Consider the following 17,000-nt stretch of genomic DNA (forward strand, 5'->3'; position numbering starts at 1 on the left):
CTGGTCCAGGGTCAGGAAAAGGGCAGCAAAAATCTCTGCAGACCCCTCACATCCTATTCAACCTCCTGGTAGGTGATACAGGGGGGCACTGCTCGCCAAAACCAGCCGACACAAAGACAGCTTCCATTACACTGAACAAAGTCAATCAACACTGTTCTGCTCATCTACCTCATGTATAATTCAATCTTACAATTACAAAATACACAATATCATTGCACTGAACGCCTTGTACAATATTTATATTTAAATCTTAAAAGTCTATACTGATATTGCATTATTCCCACCCACTCTTCAATGGTATATTGTAACTTGCCTTGCCTTGAGGTGTCCACAACCATGGCAACCCTGACAGGGACAACAAGGAGGCGGACACAGAAATATTTCCATCTACCTCTGAATTTAAGTGCACCAGATTGATGCATTTAAATGTTAAAATATTCTACATTTATTTTGAGGGGCCTTGTCCCCGGATCCCTGTAGTGTGGCTTGGTTACAGCTTCCTGCACATAACAACACTGCTGCTGGGCAAATTTCTAGGGGAAACCCATGTTATAAAATTACTCATTTAAAATGTTATGTCTGCTCTATCATCTGGGAGGTTAATATTTGTCATGCATTCTTTTTAATATAAAAGCATAACAAAATCCATAAATTAAAGAATAGGACTACTTGCCTACTGGTATATGAATCGTTAATGTGTCAGGAAATCTAAATGCAGCATCAAGTAAAAATAAACATCTATCACTACACCTTGCACTTTCATTATAGGGGGAATAATGTATCTTGGTTATGTGGTAAATTTTCATGAAGATGTCGTGTGGCCAGGCACCAGCCAAAAAAAAGTACTGAAGAAGAACAGGCCAGCGAACCCTTCTTTGTCGGTGAGCTTTTTCTTTCGGCAGTTTGCAAACGGAGTGCATTACCACCACCATCTGCTGGACTGAGGTGTAATGTCAAGTGTACCATGTAGCCTCGTTCTGGCCTCCGGGTGAATAAGGCAAATGGAACGTCGCGTTTTTAAGCACCAGAATTGCTCATCATGTCTTGACAAGGTTTACACCAATCATCATCTTCTAATGTATCCTTATGCTGAGAAGTCCGCTCTTTTAGCCCCAAACATAGGCTATTGTTTATGCGCGAAGCATGTTTCAATCAACACATTACTCAAGATGTTTTTATTGTTGTAGGCCTAATAGTGAATGAATGAATGAATGATAAAGCGATGAAAAAAATTTACGCAGTGAGTACAGGATTACAGCACAGTACATTATCATTATTCCGAAAATCTGTATCAAAATAGATTCAGAAGAGTGGACTTAGCCTAAGGCTATGTCTACACATGTCTTGCCGCTTTCACACCTTTATCGACACTGGTAAAAAAAAGTCTTGCATCTGCACGAAGAGGTGAAAACGAGCGAAAACACTGTAGTGCATATGCCTATGCCAGGCCTGTAGCCTATGTGGTACCTGGCGGTGCAGAGCTTCACACAAAAACATTCTCCCTATTTTATACAGCTTATGCGTTCTCCGAAGCAGTTCCGTGAGAAATTCAACCTGAGTTTTCAATTTAACTGTTCAACTAAGTTCATTTACCACATTATAATACATTTCTATGATGCCATTTACCTTTGCTAACAGTCAATAGTTTTTGCCATATATCAAATCGTGCATCCACATTGAGTGTACATCTAATGTAGGCTAACATGGTTTCTAAGAGACGTAGACAGGTTCATTTCTGACTTCACTAGACTATGAATGCATTTATTTACAGTATGTTGTGAGACATGTGAAAGAAATGAAAGACACCAGCACTACACACAAATTAATTTAAACTGAAATGGCACTGCCCTAATAACCTTTGACTAGTTATCTCACATCAGTCACTGACAGTAGAATGTATCGGGAAAACACATAGCCTAGGGAAAACACTGTTCACCAAGTCATGATAAGATATTGGCACAGCACATTAGTCGATTGTGGTGTTTACTGAGTGTAATCCTAGGTAGGCTAATGTCATGTATGAAAACTAGTATTACCAGGCAATACTGTAATGAGTGCCAGGTCAAGTGCAGCTGGGTTTAAGGGTCAGAGGTAATGGGGCTATGTCTTCCTCGCCAATGTTGATTGCTGTCCACACAGCAAGTGCAAATCGGAATTTAAAAAAAAAACTGGAACTCATTTTCAAAAAGTATAATTTTTGGTCACCTAAAATTCCCGTGGTCGTGTGGAAACAAGGCTAAAACGATAAAAAACTTTACTGTTTTAACAAAAACTGTCTTTGTGTGGACATGACCTAAGACTACAAAGAAATGTCTGCACCCACCTTAATGTGTGTATTTTGCAGTTGGAACTGGACAGTCCCTTAGAGAGGAGCTGAACTCCAGAATCCCCTAGGTAATTGTCACTCAAGTCCAGCTGCTGTAGGGAGTTTGGTGACTGTAGAACTGAAGCCACCATATCATAAGATTTCTCTGTCAGTTTACAGTCAGCAAGCCTGCATAAGAACACAACAAAAGATAACAAATGGAAGATATACTGTCTACACCAGTGGTCCCCAAACTTTTTCTTCAGAGGGCCAGCTCACTATGCCTGGCTATAAGAGAGGGCCAGAGAATCGGAGTATGTCAGCAACTGTAATAGCCTTGAATATTAATCCATTACATTTTGTCATAGGCTATTGCAATCTAACACCATTGTAAGAAGTGTTTATTTTATATCATGACATATCGATAAAATGTATTTCAACATGGAAATAGCTTAAATTAAATAATACTAACAAAAAGTCTTTAAAGCAACACCAAAGAGTTTTTTGTACCTTAAGATAATGTTTCCAAAATCGTTTCAGTGGTACATCAACTCGTAACAGGGTGAACGCCACTTCTGCATTGGCTTCGCAACGCTCTATCGGCTATAACCGCACTATGCAAGATCGGGTAGCGGATCTGTAGTTCGATGGAATGAGACATAAGAAACTACAAATTTTACTTTCATCAGATTCTGATGTCGCAATACATCATACTTTCATAAAATCATGCAACTCTACCTTGTCTGTGGACATGGTTATTTGCAAACAGGGTGCTGGTAAACAAATAGCGTGCGTGCAACAGCGAAAAAGTGCTTTGGTGTTGCTTTAAAGCATTCCCAAAAATATGTTTTAGTGCTGGAAAAACTGGAGAACTGTGTGGGGCAATTCCACGGAAAATTGACTTTTTGTCACATCCATAACGCCAGTGAAATGCCTTGGAATTTGTATGATGTGAATGATAACATTCATTTTTTGTGCATTTTTTCTCATGTACATTCTTCAGCCAAAAATAGCAAATGCTCAAATTTCATGTAATCATTCACATCATACCATACCATCACATTTTATTGGCGTTATGGATGTCACATAAAACATAGTTTTCCATAGAATTTCCCTGTGAGTTCTGCTGTCTTTGTATTAATTTGAATGAGTGAAAGAAAATAGTCCCAGAAATATGACTTCAATATAGTTAGGACTATTAAAACAAATTTTAGAATACTTTGAGTACTGATGCAGTCAGCATAGGCCTATTATCTTACTAATCTATATCTTACATTGTTTGCAGGTAGGACTACATTCCATTCAACTCAAAAAAGCACCAAAACAACCACCAGTGGACAAAAAGGTATTACAAGTGTACTGTTAAGCCTCTTTATAGAGGATGAATGGGGGAAATTACAAAGGTTATAGTTTGACGGTGTCATAGTATTCCCATGTGCCCTGATAAATAGCAAAAAAAAATCAAGAGACCCTTAACCAACAGTGCAGAGATCGATCATTCACATGCACACCATGACACACACATTTGCCTTGTTGTCTCTGGTACTGGCTTATCTGTAATAAGATGGCAGCAGAGTTTAGCCAGTTGGTCAGATTGACATGTAGTTGTTTGGCAGAAAAAAAATATAATATCCAGTGGAAGATGTGATACATTAATTAATTAATTAATTAATTAAATAACATTAAATATGCTTGTATTGCACAACATTTACAATATGTTATCATGACAACTGAAATAAACATAGCCTATGAAACATTTTTCTTTCAAGTTTGCTCTAGCAGTGTAGGCTTTTATTCTATGAAGTCGGGCCACAAGTACGCAGGAATTCTTGGAGTGGCAGTTGTGTTCCAGCGACTCTGATTGATTAAGGATGGCTTCAAGGTATTTATTGGGACTATTCCTATTAGGGGGGTAGTCCAGGGCAACTAAATGGATGTTGCGACCATCCATCTAAAACTTTCAGTAAGGCTCTGTAGGCCACTCTCAGGTGAACCTTAATGACCGTTCATCACAGCTGTTGCTTCGTTAGAAGGCTACCAGGTCTGTGGGGAGGGGCCGCTGGGAGTGAGAGTGTGGGGCTGAGATCACACAGAACTGAACTGATAGCCTATAAACAACAATATCATGCCTGTTTCTAAGCTCACTGGGAATTCTCCCAACTCAGGCGATTGGAAGAGCCGGAGGAACATGGCACATGGAAGAGCACAGAGGAACATTGATGTTTGTAGAGGAAGACCGATATTGTAACACCTATTTTCTGGAGTTTGTGAAGGTATATTTTGTTTGCTACCCAGACATCTTTTGAGTTGGATTGAATGTTTTGCATTGGACTATTACTAAAAGACTGCTCTGAAATAAAACTTCTGTTTGCTCGGCTTCACGTTTTGGCAGTTCTCTGCTATACATCCCACCTGCTTCAAAGAAAAAACCCTGTCATGATATCACACATATTATTAACAAGAAAGATTAAGTACACAAACAAATACAAAATTATATCAGGAAATGCATGGTCTGCACCAACCTTAATGTCTGCAGTTTGCAGTCGGGACTAGATAGTCCCTTAGAAAGAAGCTTAACTCCAGAATCCCCCAGGTCATTTTCACCCAAGTCCAGCTTTATGAGGGCGTTTGTTGACTGCAGAACGGACACCACAATCTCACAGGAATTATGTGTGATCTTACAATCAGCAAGTCTGCAAAAGAGTTTGACAATATTATATGACAAAATACTATGCAAGGTGTTTGGATACTAGATGTAAAAAAAGGGTTTTTACCAATTTTTAGGTCTGCAGTATGCAGTGGCAATTATAGTCTGATAGACAGAAGCTGAACTCCAGAATGTGACACGTTGTATAATTTTACAAAACGTTACACGTCCTTTCAAGTTCACAAAAAAAACAGGTGCTGATACAGTACCTCCATCTGTAGGAGTTGGTGTGATGACCCTAAAGTAATTTAACAACAGCAAATAAGGCTTTGTCTCAGATGGCATACTTCTGCACTTCCAATACCTAATTTGAGTGCATGGGTGCATTCACACTGAAAATTCCGACGACACGAAGTGCCCTGCTAGTCCCCGGAGGGCACTCATAACGGCTGAGTGTGGAACGGTGGACACTTTTCGCCCTCAACAGACGCCATCTTGGCTACATAGCGGAATCTGGAGCATCAATGTAGCTCAAACAAACAAGATCTGGCAAAAGGGCATTATGAGAACGTAAAGACTCAATGCTCTTAAAGTGACAATGCACCATTTAAGTAAAACAGCATTTCTTCATAAATTAATGTATAAAAACTCACAGTAATGGTCTGTAAATTACAGTGTCACTGTAAACGCGATGCTGCAAATGTTTACTTTTTTGTAGGACAATGACAACTGGTAGCATAGACATACTGATAGCTGTAATTAAGCCTGAATGACACATATTTATGTGGAAAGACAGTAGCCCTACGTGGCGATGAGCAACTGAGCCAGGCAGTCGACGGCCGTCGGATGGACAGCCGTTCTGGACTTTTCCTAAATGCACACATTGCCAGTCCACCATTGCAATGATGTGTATATTTTATCTCTGCCATGTAGCATGGCCACACAATAAGCCTTAAGGGCATCAAGTAAGGAAAACAGAATGTTTTGTGCCATCTGCAAAGGGCTAATAAATGTATCATAACTTTTGAACAAAAGGTGACAAATTGATTCTGTTTTTCTGCTGTTCTGTAGAGGATTGTGAATCTGTCATACATTCTAGGTTTTTGTCCATTTTCAACAGAAATGTGTGTGTGTGTGGGGGGGGGGGGGGGTCTTGGCAAACTGATATTTCTGTGTTTTGGGGGTTTGAATTTTGAAGAGATTACATTAGTATATGGTATGTGTCATTTCAAAGAGCTATGTCTCTGATTACAATGGTGGGTATATTGTATTTCTGTCCTGTAGCATAACCACACAATAAGCCTTTTTGTGTCACAAGGGTATCAAGTCTGAAAAAATGGAATGTTCCGTGCAGTCAGTGTTATTTCACAACTACATGCAGTGAGTGACTCACACAACAGTCACGGTAACTAGATATTACATCATCACTATACCCTCCAATACAATCCCAATATTAAGTAGCCTACAGTTATAGCTGTTTTGTTGACCTCATCATATTGTAACCACATCACTAACCTCAGTGTTTCCAGCTTGCAGTTAGTATGCTCCAGCCCAACAGACAGCAACCTCACTCCAGAATCCATCAGAGAATTAGAACTCATATCCAGCTCTTTCAACAGGGAGTGTTCTGACTGAAGAGCAGATGTTAGGACCTCACATGATTCCTCTGTGAGACCACAACCAACCAATCTACAGTAACATAACACATGTAGGAGATTGGTTATTGCTAATGATCTACATTTAATGAGATATTACATCACCAATACAACACTAGTATTAAGTAGCTTGCAGTTACTATGTGGTATAATGGTGTGATATAGTAAACAAATGTATATAGGTTTCTCATTTACTGAAATATTTCGTTTAACCATGCACATGTGCTATGAGGAAATGGTTCCCTTCATCCGTCTCCCTCTGTGGAAATGTCCAGAGAGTGAGAAGACTCTTTGCTGTAGGGTGTCTGATTGTCTTCACCCCAAGGACACAAACATACCTACCATTAGAAGGCTAAAGGATCTTGTAACATCCTTATCTCTGTTAATACTAACTGGATGGATGGATTATTGTTGGGTGTGTCGTCATGTCATGTATGTGTGTGTGTGTGTGTTAAGGGTATAAGAACTGGCTTCACCCACACATGTGTGGGATTGTTACTTGACATTTGCTGTGGGTAACATCCTCCCAGTATCGAGAATAAAGCTGCAGTCTCACACCAGTTGTCTTGGAGTAATTTTGACCACAACTATTTTATTGACCTCATCATACTGTATTGTAACCACATTACTAACCTCAGTGTTTCCAGCCTGCAGTTAGCATGCTTCAGCCCAACAGACAGCAATCTCACTCCAGAATCCTTCAGAGGATTAGAGCTCAGGTCCAGTTCTTTCAACAGGAAGTTTTCGGACTGAAGAGCAGATGTTAGGACGCTACAGGATTCCTCTTTAAGCTCACAACCAACCAATCTGCAGTAACATAACACATGTAGCAGATTGGTTATTGCTAATGATCTAAATTTAACGAGATATTGCATCACCACTAGTCTCGCGATCACCAGACCAAAAAATGCCTGCAGATCAGGCTGGGTTCACCCAGTCTACATCACCACTATACCACAATACAACACCAGTATTAAGTAGCTATTTTCTTGCTCTGTAGTATATTATAATTTAGATTCAAATGCATGACAGAGCTGCTATTCTTACTCACCGTGCTTTCCTACAAGCCTTCACCACTATAAGCAGTCTCTGACGACCCTCATTTGATGACTTGTAATTAGCCAGGTCAAGCTCATCCAGTGTTTCCTCTGACACCAGAAGCATGTAGGCCAGTCTTGAACATTGGGCAGGTGAGAGCTCTTCTCCAGAGTCTATGTACTGCTGAATCTCCTGATGAAGGGAGTTGTCCTTCATCTCCAATAAACAGAGTAACAGATTCATGCATCTTTCAGGGACTTTTGTGTCTTTACTCAGAATTCTTTTGATATTTCCGGCTGTTTCCTTGAGACTGTCTGAACTGCTCTCTGTATGTGTCAGAAGGCCTTGTAGGAGTTTCTGGTTGGACTCAAGTGAGATGCCCAAGAGGAAGCGGAGGAAAAGGTCCAGCTGTCCATCTTCCTTCTGCATGGATTTATCTATTGCAGTTCTTAAAAACTCAGCCATGGCAAGGTTGGAAAGAGATTCTTGTGAGATAAATTGTCTCAGGGCTTCTGTGTTCTTAGTCACAAAGGAGTGAAACACAAACAACGCAGCCAGAAACTCCTGAATGCTCAGATGCACAAAGCAGTAGACTTTACGTTGGTCAACAGCACACTCACTCATGAAGAACTCAGAGCACATGCCAGAGTACAATGTAATGTCTTCTTCATTGATGCCACACTCATTCAAACTGTCTTCATAAAACAAGATATTACCCTTCAGCAGTTCTTCATATGCTAGTTCAGATAATTTCAAAATAGCATCTTTGTTGGACTTTAGACGTTTTTTATCATCTTTTTCAAAACCTTTGCCATATTTTTGGCCCTTCCTGTTTGTCTCAGTGAGTAGGAAACAAATATAGACCTCAGTCAGTGTTTGAGGCAAGTCACTGGTGCTGGTATGACTGATCATTTTCAGAAGCACAGATGCTAAGATCCAGCAGAAGACAGGGATGTGGCACATGATGTAGAGGCTCTTTGACCTTTTAATGTGAGCGATGGCTGTGTCCGCTTTTGCTGGATTCTCAATCTTCTTCTTGAAGTATTCATCCTTCTGTTGGTCATTGAACCCTTGTACTTCTGTCCACCTGTCTATGTATTTAGGAGGGATCATTTTGACAGCTGCTGGCCGGGAAGTTATCCAAATAAGCGCATTAGGCAGTAGATTTCCTGTGATGAGGTTGGTTATCAACACATCCACTGATGCAGTCTCCAGGGGATCATCCATGTCTTGTTCTACATTCAGGGGGAGTTTGCTCTCATCCAGACCATCAAAGATGAACATGATCTTCAACTTACAAAGCACATCTGGATTTATGTCATTTTCTTTCAATTTATGGAAGACAAGGAGGAGTTTGAGAAGAGTGTATGAATCATTTTTTTTCAAGTTTAACTGACGGAATGGAAGTGCAAATATGAAATCAACATCCTGATGTGCCCTTCCTTCTGCCCAGTCCAGAATTAACTTTTGCACACATACAGATTTTCCGATGCCAGCAATGCCTGTGGTCATTACAGTTCGAATTTTCTCTTGATCTGGTAAACACTTAAATATGTCATTACAGTTGATTTTGTCTTCATTTGCCCTTTTGAATTTTGATTGTGTTTCAATCCTGCGAACCTCATGTTGAGTGTTGACGCCTTCACTCTCTCCCTTTGTGATGTAGAGCTCTGTGTAGATCTTACTCAGGAGTGTTTTGTTCTTCCCATCCTCAAGACACTCATAAATCTTACCAAACTTCTCTATCATCCACTCTTTGTACTTTGTTTTGACTTCCTGCAGAATTGCATCTACCAGAAAAAAGATATAATAAGAAATCAATCCACTGTACTCAGCTAGAATAATTCACACATACGTTTTTGCATGACTTATACATTAACTATGTGTATACTTTCAAACTGTGTATATTTTAATTTATGATGAGTGCTGTTTCATGGGAAAACTTGAATCTATGTCCATAATGATTATAATTATGATTCATTATTAGCCTATATTTTAGTTATAAACTAGATGTACCGCAGATCATTTGGCCATGCGAAAAAGAAAAAAAGAATCTGACTAAACCTATATGACCACTGCTTCGCTGCGCGGCGGTCATAATAACTACTCATCATAATTATTCTGTACATATTTCATTAGTGTCTAACCTCTTTTAGTGTCTAAAAGTCTAACCATCTTCCATTTTTGAGTCTTGAACAATTGCTCCCTCTCATACAAAAATAAAAAATTAAAGTGTCATAAGAAATCATTCAAGTGCACTCAGTGAGAAGTACTCAGACATGAGGTAGAATGGTAGGTGTAGAATGTGTTAGAGTATTTAGACATGAGGTGCAGGTAGGTGTAGAATGTGTTAAAGTACTCAGACATGAGGTACAGGTAGGTGTAGAATGTGTTAAAGTACTCAGACATGAGGTACAGGTAGGTGTAGAATGAGTTAAAGTACTCAGACATGAGGTACAGGTAGGTGTAGAATGTGTTAAAGTATTCAGACATGAGGTACAGGTAGGTGTAGAATATCTCACCATCTCTCTCTCCTGACTCTGCAACATCCCTGGAGAAACATGGCATGAAGACAATGCAAATTCATTATAAATGCATTTCAATTATTCACAGCAGAATATTCATAAGGAGAATGGAAAAATACTGATGTGTGTGTGTTTGTGTGTGTCCGTGTGCGTGCATGCATGCGTGAGTGTGCAGGCCCAGAGTGGCTAATCGGGAGCTTCGGGAGGATTCCTGGTGGGCCATTAACATTTTGGGGCGGTCTGAATATCGTGAACTTTAATGTTTTAATGTAGCCTGTTGTTTCTGAAGTCATAGCCCCTCACTCGCAGTTTCCCAAATATTAGCAAAGTAGCACCAGCTGTTCTGAAGTCGCAACCAAGTCTATATTTGCAATCATTTAGGGGAGTAAATGAGCAGCCCCTGCACGAGTGGCACAGCCCTGACAAACTCTTATGTGGGCAGGGGAGACGTGTAGTAGGCCTAGGACGATGATGAGACTGACTACAGAGATCACATACAGGATTTTACGGGCTGGTGCCTGTGGAACCATCTCCAACTCAATGCGGGCAAGACCAAAGAACTGGTGGTGGATTTCCATAGGAAAGGTCATCCCCCATCAGCACCAGTGAGCATTCAGGGAAATGAGATTGAGAGGGTGACATCTTATAAGTACCTGGGTGTTCATCTGAACAATAAGCTGGACTGGTCTAACAACACGGCTGCACTCTACAAAAAGGGCATGAGCAGGCTGCATCTGCTGAGGCTACTCAGATCTTTTGGGTTTTGAGAACATTTTACCACTCAGTGGTGGCATCAGGGGGAGCGGCATCTCGGCCGCCGACAGGATGAAACTGAACAAACTTATTAAGAGGACTAGTGCTGTTCTTGGATGACAGCTTGACCCAATAGAGATAGTTGGAGAGAGCAGGATGAGGGCTAAACTGACATCTATGCTGGGTAATGAGCACCACCCAATGCATGTCACTCTGACAACACTGAGCAGCTGTTTCAGTGACAGGCTGCTACGCCCTGTGTGGATAAAGGAGAGACATCGCCGACCCTTCCTACCTACTGCTGTTAGACTGTCTAATAAGCACCACCCCAATAGAGCTCAAGGCACTTTAGAGGTATTTTACTGACCACTATTTTTTACAGGGGATCCTACAGTAATAGTTCACTATATATGTATGTGTGTGTGTAAAGCACTTTATATTGTGCTTATAAGCTGGGGCATTTTGTTTTCTTTCATGTCGATTTAAGATTGTTTGTGTGTAGGCTATACGGGTTGAAAATATATAGGCACGCTGTTTAATTTCCCTATTTTGTCAATTGTCCTATATTAACAAACGCATTTCATTTGATAAAGCAATCTGGTCAACACACCAAGGCAGTAACTCTGCTGACACTAACAGTGTTCGTGGCTATGTCCTGTCGACCTTAAATGCTCCTGTCTCTAAATAGGCACAGTGCTAGGCCTACTTGCTATGTCACTTGATTTTCTGTTATAAATGCAGCCTGTAGCCTAGACTACAGTACTTCAGAAAACCCAGACCGGTTGTGGCATCAGTTTAGCTTTTAAAACACAACAGTTTAGCGTGAGATGGAGATTAAAGGACTATCTTATCTTAACTTATCTTATCTAATAATAATTATTTTTACTGTAAGGTAATAACCCCTCCCCCCCCCCCCCTTCCCCCAAGGGCTACTTGAACTTGTAATTTCCTGGTAAAATGAAGTGTCCCACTCAGCTCACTGTTGCTTTTGTTATGGGATCGGAAGCCACAAGCTCCAGCAGTGTGTGTGTGTGTGTGTGTGTGTGTGTGTGTGTGTGTGTGTGTGTTTACATGTCTGAACTCACTTTAGTCCTGATGGGACTGGTCCACTGCTGAAGTTAACAAACTCAGGCATGGACGCATCACTCTTCATGGACACACCACTGGGCACTGGAGATGGAGATCTCTGTGTCTGTGGTCTGCAAACACAAAGACACAATGCATCAAATCAACATGAATAGTTGATTGTGTACCCAGTTAATGTTACAAACACCCCCTCCTAAACAAGACAATGCAAATTCATTATAAATGCATTTAAATGATTAACTTAAATACATACAACAGAATATTCATAAGAGTACTGGGGAAATAATGTTGTGTATATAGTGTGTGTGTGTGTGTGTGTGTGTGTGTGTGTGTGTGTGTGTGAGTGTGGGTGTGAATATCGTGAACTTAAGTGCATCCTATTGTTTCTTAAGTTCTTTAGCTCCGCCCTCGCGGCACTTCAGCCTGGCCTGTGCAGTTGCAGCCCCTCAATGGCTGTTTCCCAAATATTATCAAAGTAGCACTCGCTAAAACTGTTCAGAAGTTGCAACCAAGTCTATATCTGCAATAATTTAGGGGAGTAAATGAGCGGCCCCTCTTCCAGTGGCATGAGTGGCATGGCCCTGATGAACTCTCATGTGGGCAGGGGAGATAATAATTAATTATAATAATTAATTGAATAATTAATTTTACTGTAAGGTAGTAAATCCAGATCTCAAAATCCCTCGAAAATAAAATATCATTACAATGTGTGTTGGGTCCTCCTTACATGGAAGATCTATCATGTAATCTTGTAATCTTGTAATTTCCCAGTAAAATTAGGTGTATTAACTCCGGCTCTGTGTGTATGTGTGTATATTCATAAGAGTACTGGAGAAATACCGTTGTGTATGGTGTGTGTGTTTGAGTGTGTATGGTGTGTGTGCGAGTGTGTGTGTGTGTGTGTGTGTGTGTGTGTGTGTGTGTATGAGTTGTGTATATCTTTACCTCTCTAGTTTGTCTACAAGGTCATTGAGGTTCATCTTCTTCAGGATGGTCAGAGTCATTTTCACTCTGCCTTCCTCCCCATAGGCCTTCTTCATCTCAGAGGCAACATCAGTAGCATCCTTGTCCTCCAGCTTTCCTTTGGGGATGGGCTCACACCCCTCCACCGTCCTCTCAGACAGGTACGTCCTGAACCGCTTCAGCTCTGCAGACTCCAACTCATCCAGAGTTCTGAAGAGCAGGTCCAGAGAGTTCACAGCCATGACGCTCACCTGACATACAGACACATACAGATAGTTGGTCTCTGAGGGATCAGATCAATACTGATCTCATATCTCTATATTTATAGATTATTTGTATCAAAGAATATAACAGTTTTAAACGAGGCATATTATGAACAATGCACATTTCCATTACATTAATACACAGGATTAGATGTTATAATCCCTTGTACCAAAATCCAAGGTAAAAACACATTCAGAAGCGCCTATTCAAATTAACTTATAAAGAAGCACGCTAACCACAAATCTGCCAACAAATGGTCACAAACACAAGACAAATGGCCCATCCAACAGCAGTATATAGTATTAAGTTAGGCCCACGACACCTCATGAAGGCTTAACAGTGAAACCAGCGTCCTGGAGACACTCCCCTCCATGCTGTCACCATATTACCACATTGAAATATCCAATACCCAAATTACTCTTAACCAGCCTAGGCATGGTCTAGCTTAGTCCGTCCCGTTGATGTGGACTGAACCATAACCCTAAAAACCCTAACCAACCACCATCAACCTAGGCACAGTCCATCACAAACACAAAACAAATGAGCCAGTTAGCTTGCCCACCAGGAAGGGTAACTTCTCCCTACCCACAACAATTCGCTTGCTCGTTCTGCTGCCAAGGACATGTTACTAACCACCTGCCTTATAGATTTCGTCAGAGGTGGGCACAAATACATCAAAAACTATTTTGTTACAAATTACAAATACTGGCTCATGAAATGTAACAAAATAAAATACAAAATACTGATGTGAAAAATGCATTTAATTAAAATACAAGTAATTAGTAATTTGGAAATACAAAAATACCCACGCAATACTCATGGTATACTAACAAGGCATATTATTGAAAATGTATCCCCAAAAGACAAGAAATACTATTTTTGATTAGCTGGCAGGGGCTATTAATTCTGTACATTGGGGCACCTATGAAGTAGATCTGGTAAAAAATGTAATCACCATCTCATATCAATGTAAACAATGATTGAACACACAAGCATGCTTCACAACAGTGGAATCAACTGTAACAAAGCAAACTACCCACCATCATTTTCCGTAACCAATGAAAGTAGTACAACAAATTGAACAGGTTGGCCTCTTTTTAAACTGAACTACATTTCCCTTGTTGTGCTATAAATGCATGCCTACTGGCAACATGGGGGATGAACAGAATAACAACCTATAAGGTGTCCCAATATACAGAATGAATTCACTTGGGAGAGAATTCCACTCTCGGGAGGTCTTTGTCTCCTCCATTATTTCTGCATATCAGGACACCTCAGCGGATGTTACTCCTTACATAAACATTCATGTTAAATCCAAGTTTTAATACTGTCCTGCAGTAAGAATGAACATCAGCTATTAGGTACTCAAGGTCATGGGGTCAAAGGCTGTGGTCCTAATTCTCCCTCAGTATATTATCTGTATCGTTTTTTAGTCTTGTAGCACTTAACACACCTGACAAATCAAGCTCCTAGTTACTTTTTAATTTCTTTCAACTTCCTGACATGTTCTAAGTTTACACCCGTGTTGTCCTTACAGAAGGGTGATAAAATTGACCATTTTGGCTCCCTCAATTGACTTTTCTTTTCATTTTTTTCAACTTTACAAATGTTCAGAGGGGATCGTAATAGAAGAAAGTTGGATCTAACACTTTTAAGTTGGTCACAATGTGGCATACCACAGCAAGAAAAATGGAAAATGGGTAAACATTTCATTCTTTTCTTCCAAAAAGATAATGAAATGTTTAGGTCAACTTTACAGTTGAATATAGGGAATTGCCCAAGGGATATCTCCAGGCACCCAGCCTATTCTTAAAACCAGATTCACCAAGATTCTGGCCTTTGGCTTTATGATAAGCATTGCCTATTGTCATGGTTATAGCGGGTAGTATATTTAATTGAGTGATGACATTTTGGCTTATTTGAGAAGTATTTAAGTAGTTGAAATACTCAGATACAATCCCTCAAAGTATTTTGTTACAAACTACATTTAAGTTTTTCCAATCCTGCAAAATACAAATTACAAAATACGCTAAAGTAATTAAATATGTATTTTAAATACATATAATTAAAATACTGCCCATGTCTGGACTTCGTCCACAAACGCCTAATTCAGACAGCAAGCCAATAGCAGACCTAGCCACAAACACTCGTGTGCCAATTTCAATAGGGCTTAATCGTGCACTCCAACCTCGCTTGGCTGCCTCCTCTGCATTTTCAGTGTATTTCGCTCTATTCAGCTCATTGGCCTCTTCCGCTCTGTCTTCCCAAGGAACTGTAAGTTCAATGAAGTAAACTATCTTCTCTGAATCCAACCACAGAAGTAAGTCATGTCGTAGTTTAGTACTCACTATATGTGGAGGTACCGCCATCATGTGCCCCCAAACATTAACAAGTCAGATTTTCAATTACAAATATCAGTTGGGAATGATAAAGAGCTGCCTATAAAGCTAGTAGAAAATGTGTTATGTCATACAGACAACATAATTTAGTTGTATAAATAAAATTGTCTGTAGTTGTCTGTAGTGTCTCAGCTAGCTGGTAAATCAAATATGGCTGACGCTGAATAAAAGGCTGGTGGCTCATGTCCAGGAGCTGTAAAGGAACTTACTGGAAATCAGCACTAGAGAACCACTAAGCCTGAAGTGTAACATGCTCTCTACGTCTACTGAATCACAGCTGAAAATGTATTCATTCAAGCTCTACATAAAACATTGGACTTTAACATTAAGTTGATGTTATTTAGTCAAGTCACCAGAAGCCTACTTCACTTAAGTGAACATATTAGTCTATTGACATACTCCAATATTAAGATAGACCTGTATGGTTTGTGAACTAAATACATGAGTAGGAATCACCAGACCCAGTTGTTGATGGCTTTCAAATGGAGCACAGTGTTCCAGTGCAGCTTAGTAACTGATTTACAGCCTTGATGATGCTGTTGTCTACAAGCACCTTATCTCCTCCCTGACTCTTATCATGAGCACAGATCTCACTGGCAGAATATGCTGATATGAGAGACTACATGAGGCACCATGCTCTCTCTGCAACAGAGTTAGAAATGTAGTTTAGTGTTTATGTGATTTTTGCCATAATTAAGCAGATTTATTGAGATTGGTGTGTTTGGGGCCTCCTTTGGAGAAACAGTGTAGGGGAGACCGGGGCTGGTTGGAACACTTTTCACTCTCGGCTATATTTCTCCGTCTTACAATGCGTTGAAATTGTCAAATTGTGATTAACTGAAGGCTTGGGATCTCAGCTACAAAATGTATACATTCAATGTCAACAAATTATCCCTTGTTTTGAATTATATATGATTAAAGTGGTGTTGTGCACGTGTTCCAACCTGCCCCATGCACAGGGTTGGTTGGCACATGTAGTCGGGGTTGGTTGGAACACCTATGTTATAGTCCTTTGCAGTACCCCTTTTGCTTTTGTTTGAAGTGCTCATCTATATCACTGCCTGTAGGGCTTTGCTGATGTCTTTCCTGTGGGTTTTTGTTTAGTAGGGCCCACCATCAAGACCAATTTGGTCCCTACCGATTTTTTTTTTTACTTCAAATGTTTAAAAATGTCTGAAATGCTTCCAAATGTAAAACTATGTTCAGTAATTAGAATAACAATGCTAAAATAAAGATTGATGATGTTTTTATGTGTAAAATACAAAGTTTATAGATTTGTCACAAAATAGCCATAGTGAATGTATGTGCAACCAACCCCAAAATCAGTGTGCCAACCTGCCCCGCCCACATTAGGTCAAACTTTTT

General features: G+C 40.0%; 1 protein-coding gene across 1 annotated transcript in view; it reads right to left on the minus strand.

The window, feature by feature from the left end:
- LOC143105443 (NACHT, LRR and PYD domains-containing protein 12-like) overlaps positions 1-17,000 on the minus strand; it is an 80,018-nt gene that overhangs the window by 54,742 nt on the left and 8,276 nt on the right. Inside the window, exons 2-9 of the mRNA XM_076269430.1 lie at positions 12,955-13,223; positions 12,009-12,122; positions 10,168-10,196; positions 7,659-9,435; positions 7,241-7,414; positions 6,468-6,641; positions 4,828-4,998; positions 2,324-2,494 (exon numbers count right to left, since the gene is read on the minus strand). Coding sequence (XP_076125545.1) covers positions 2,324-2,494; positions 4,828-4,998; positions 6,468-6,641; positions 7,241-7,414; positions 7,659-9,435; positions 10,168-10,196; positions 12,009-12,122; positions 12,955-13,214 — 2,870 coding nt within the window. The 5' untranslated portion in view covers positions 13,215-13,223. The remainder of the gene's footprint in view (positions 1-2,323; positions 2,495-4,827; positions 4,999-6,467; positions 6,642-7,240; positions 7,415-7,658; positions 9,436-10,167; positions 10,197-12,008; positions 12,123-12,954; positions 13,224-17,000) is intronic.

Source organism: Alosa pseudoharengus, unplaced genomic scaffold, assembly GCF_046254945.1.
Source record: "Alosa pseudoharengus isolate Yale_2024_CS ecotype anadromous, Long Island Sound unplaced genomic scaffold, YU_APseudo_1.1 YU_APseudo_1.1_scf_56, whole genome shotgun sequence".
In the NCBI taxonomy this organism is placed as follows: Eukaryota; Metazoa; Chordata; class Actinopteri; order Clupeiformes; family Clupeidae; genus Alosa; species Alosa pseudoharengus.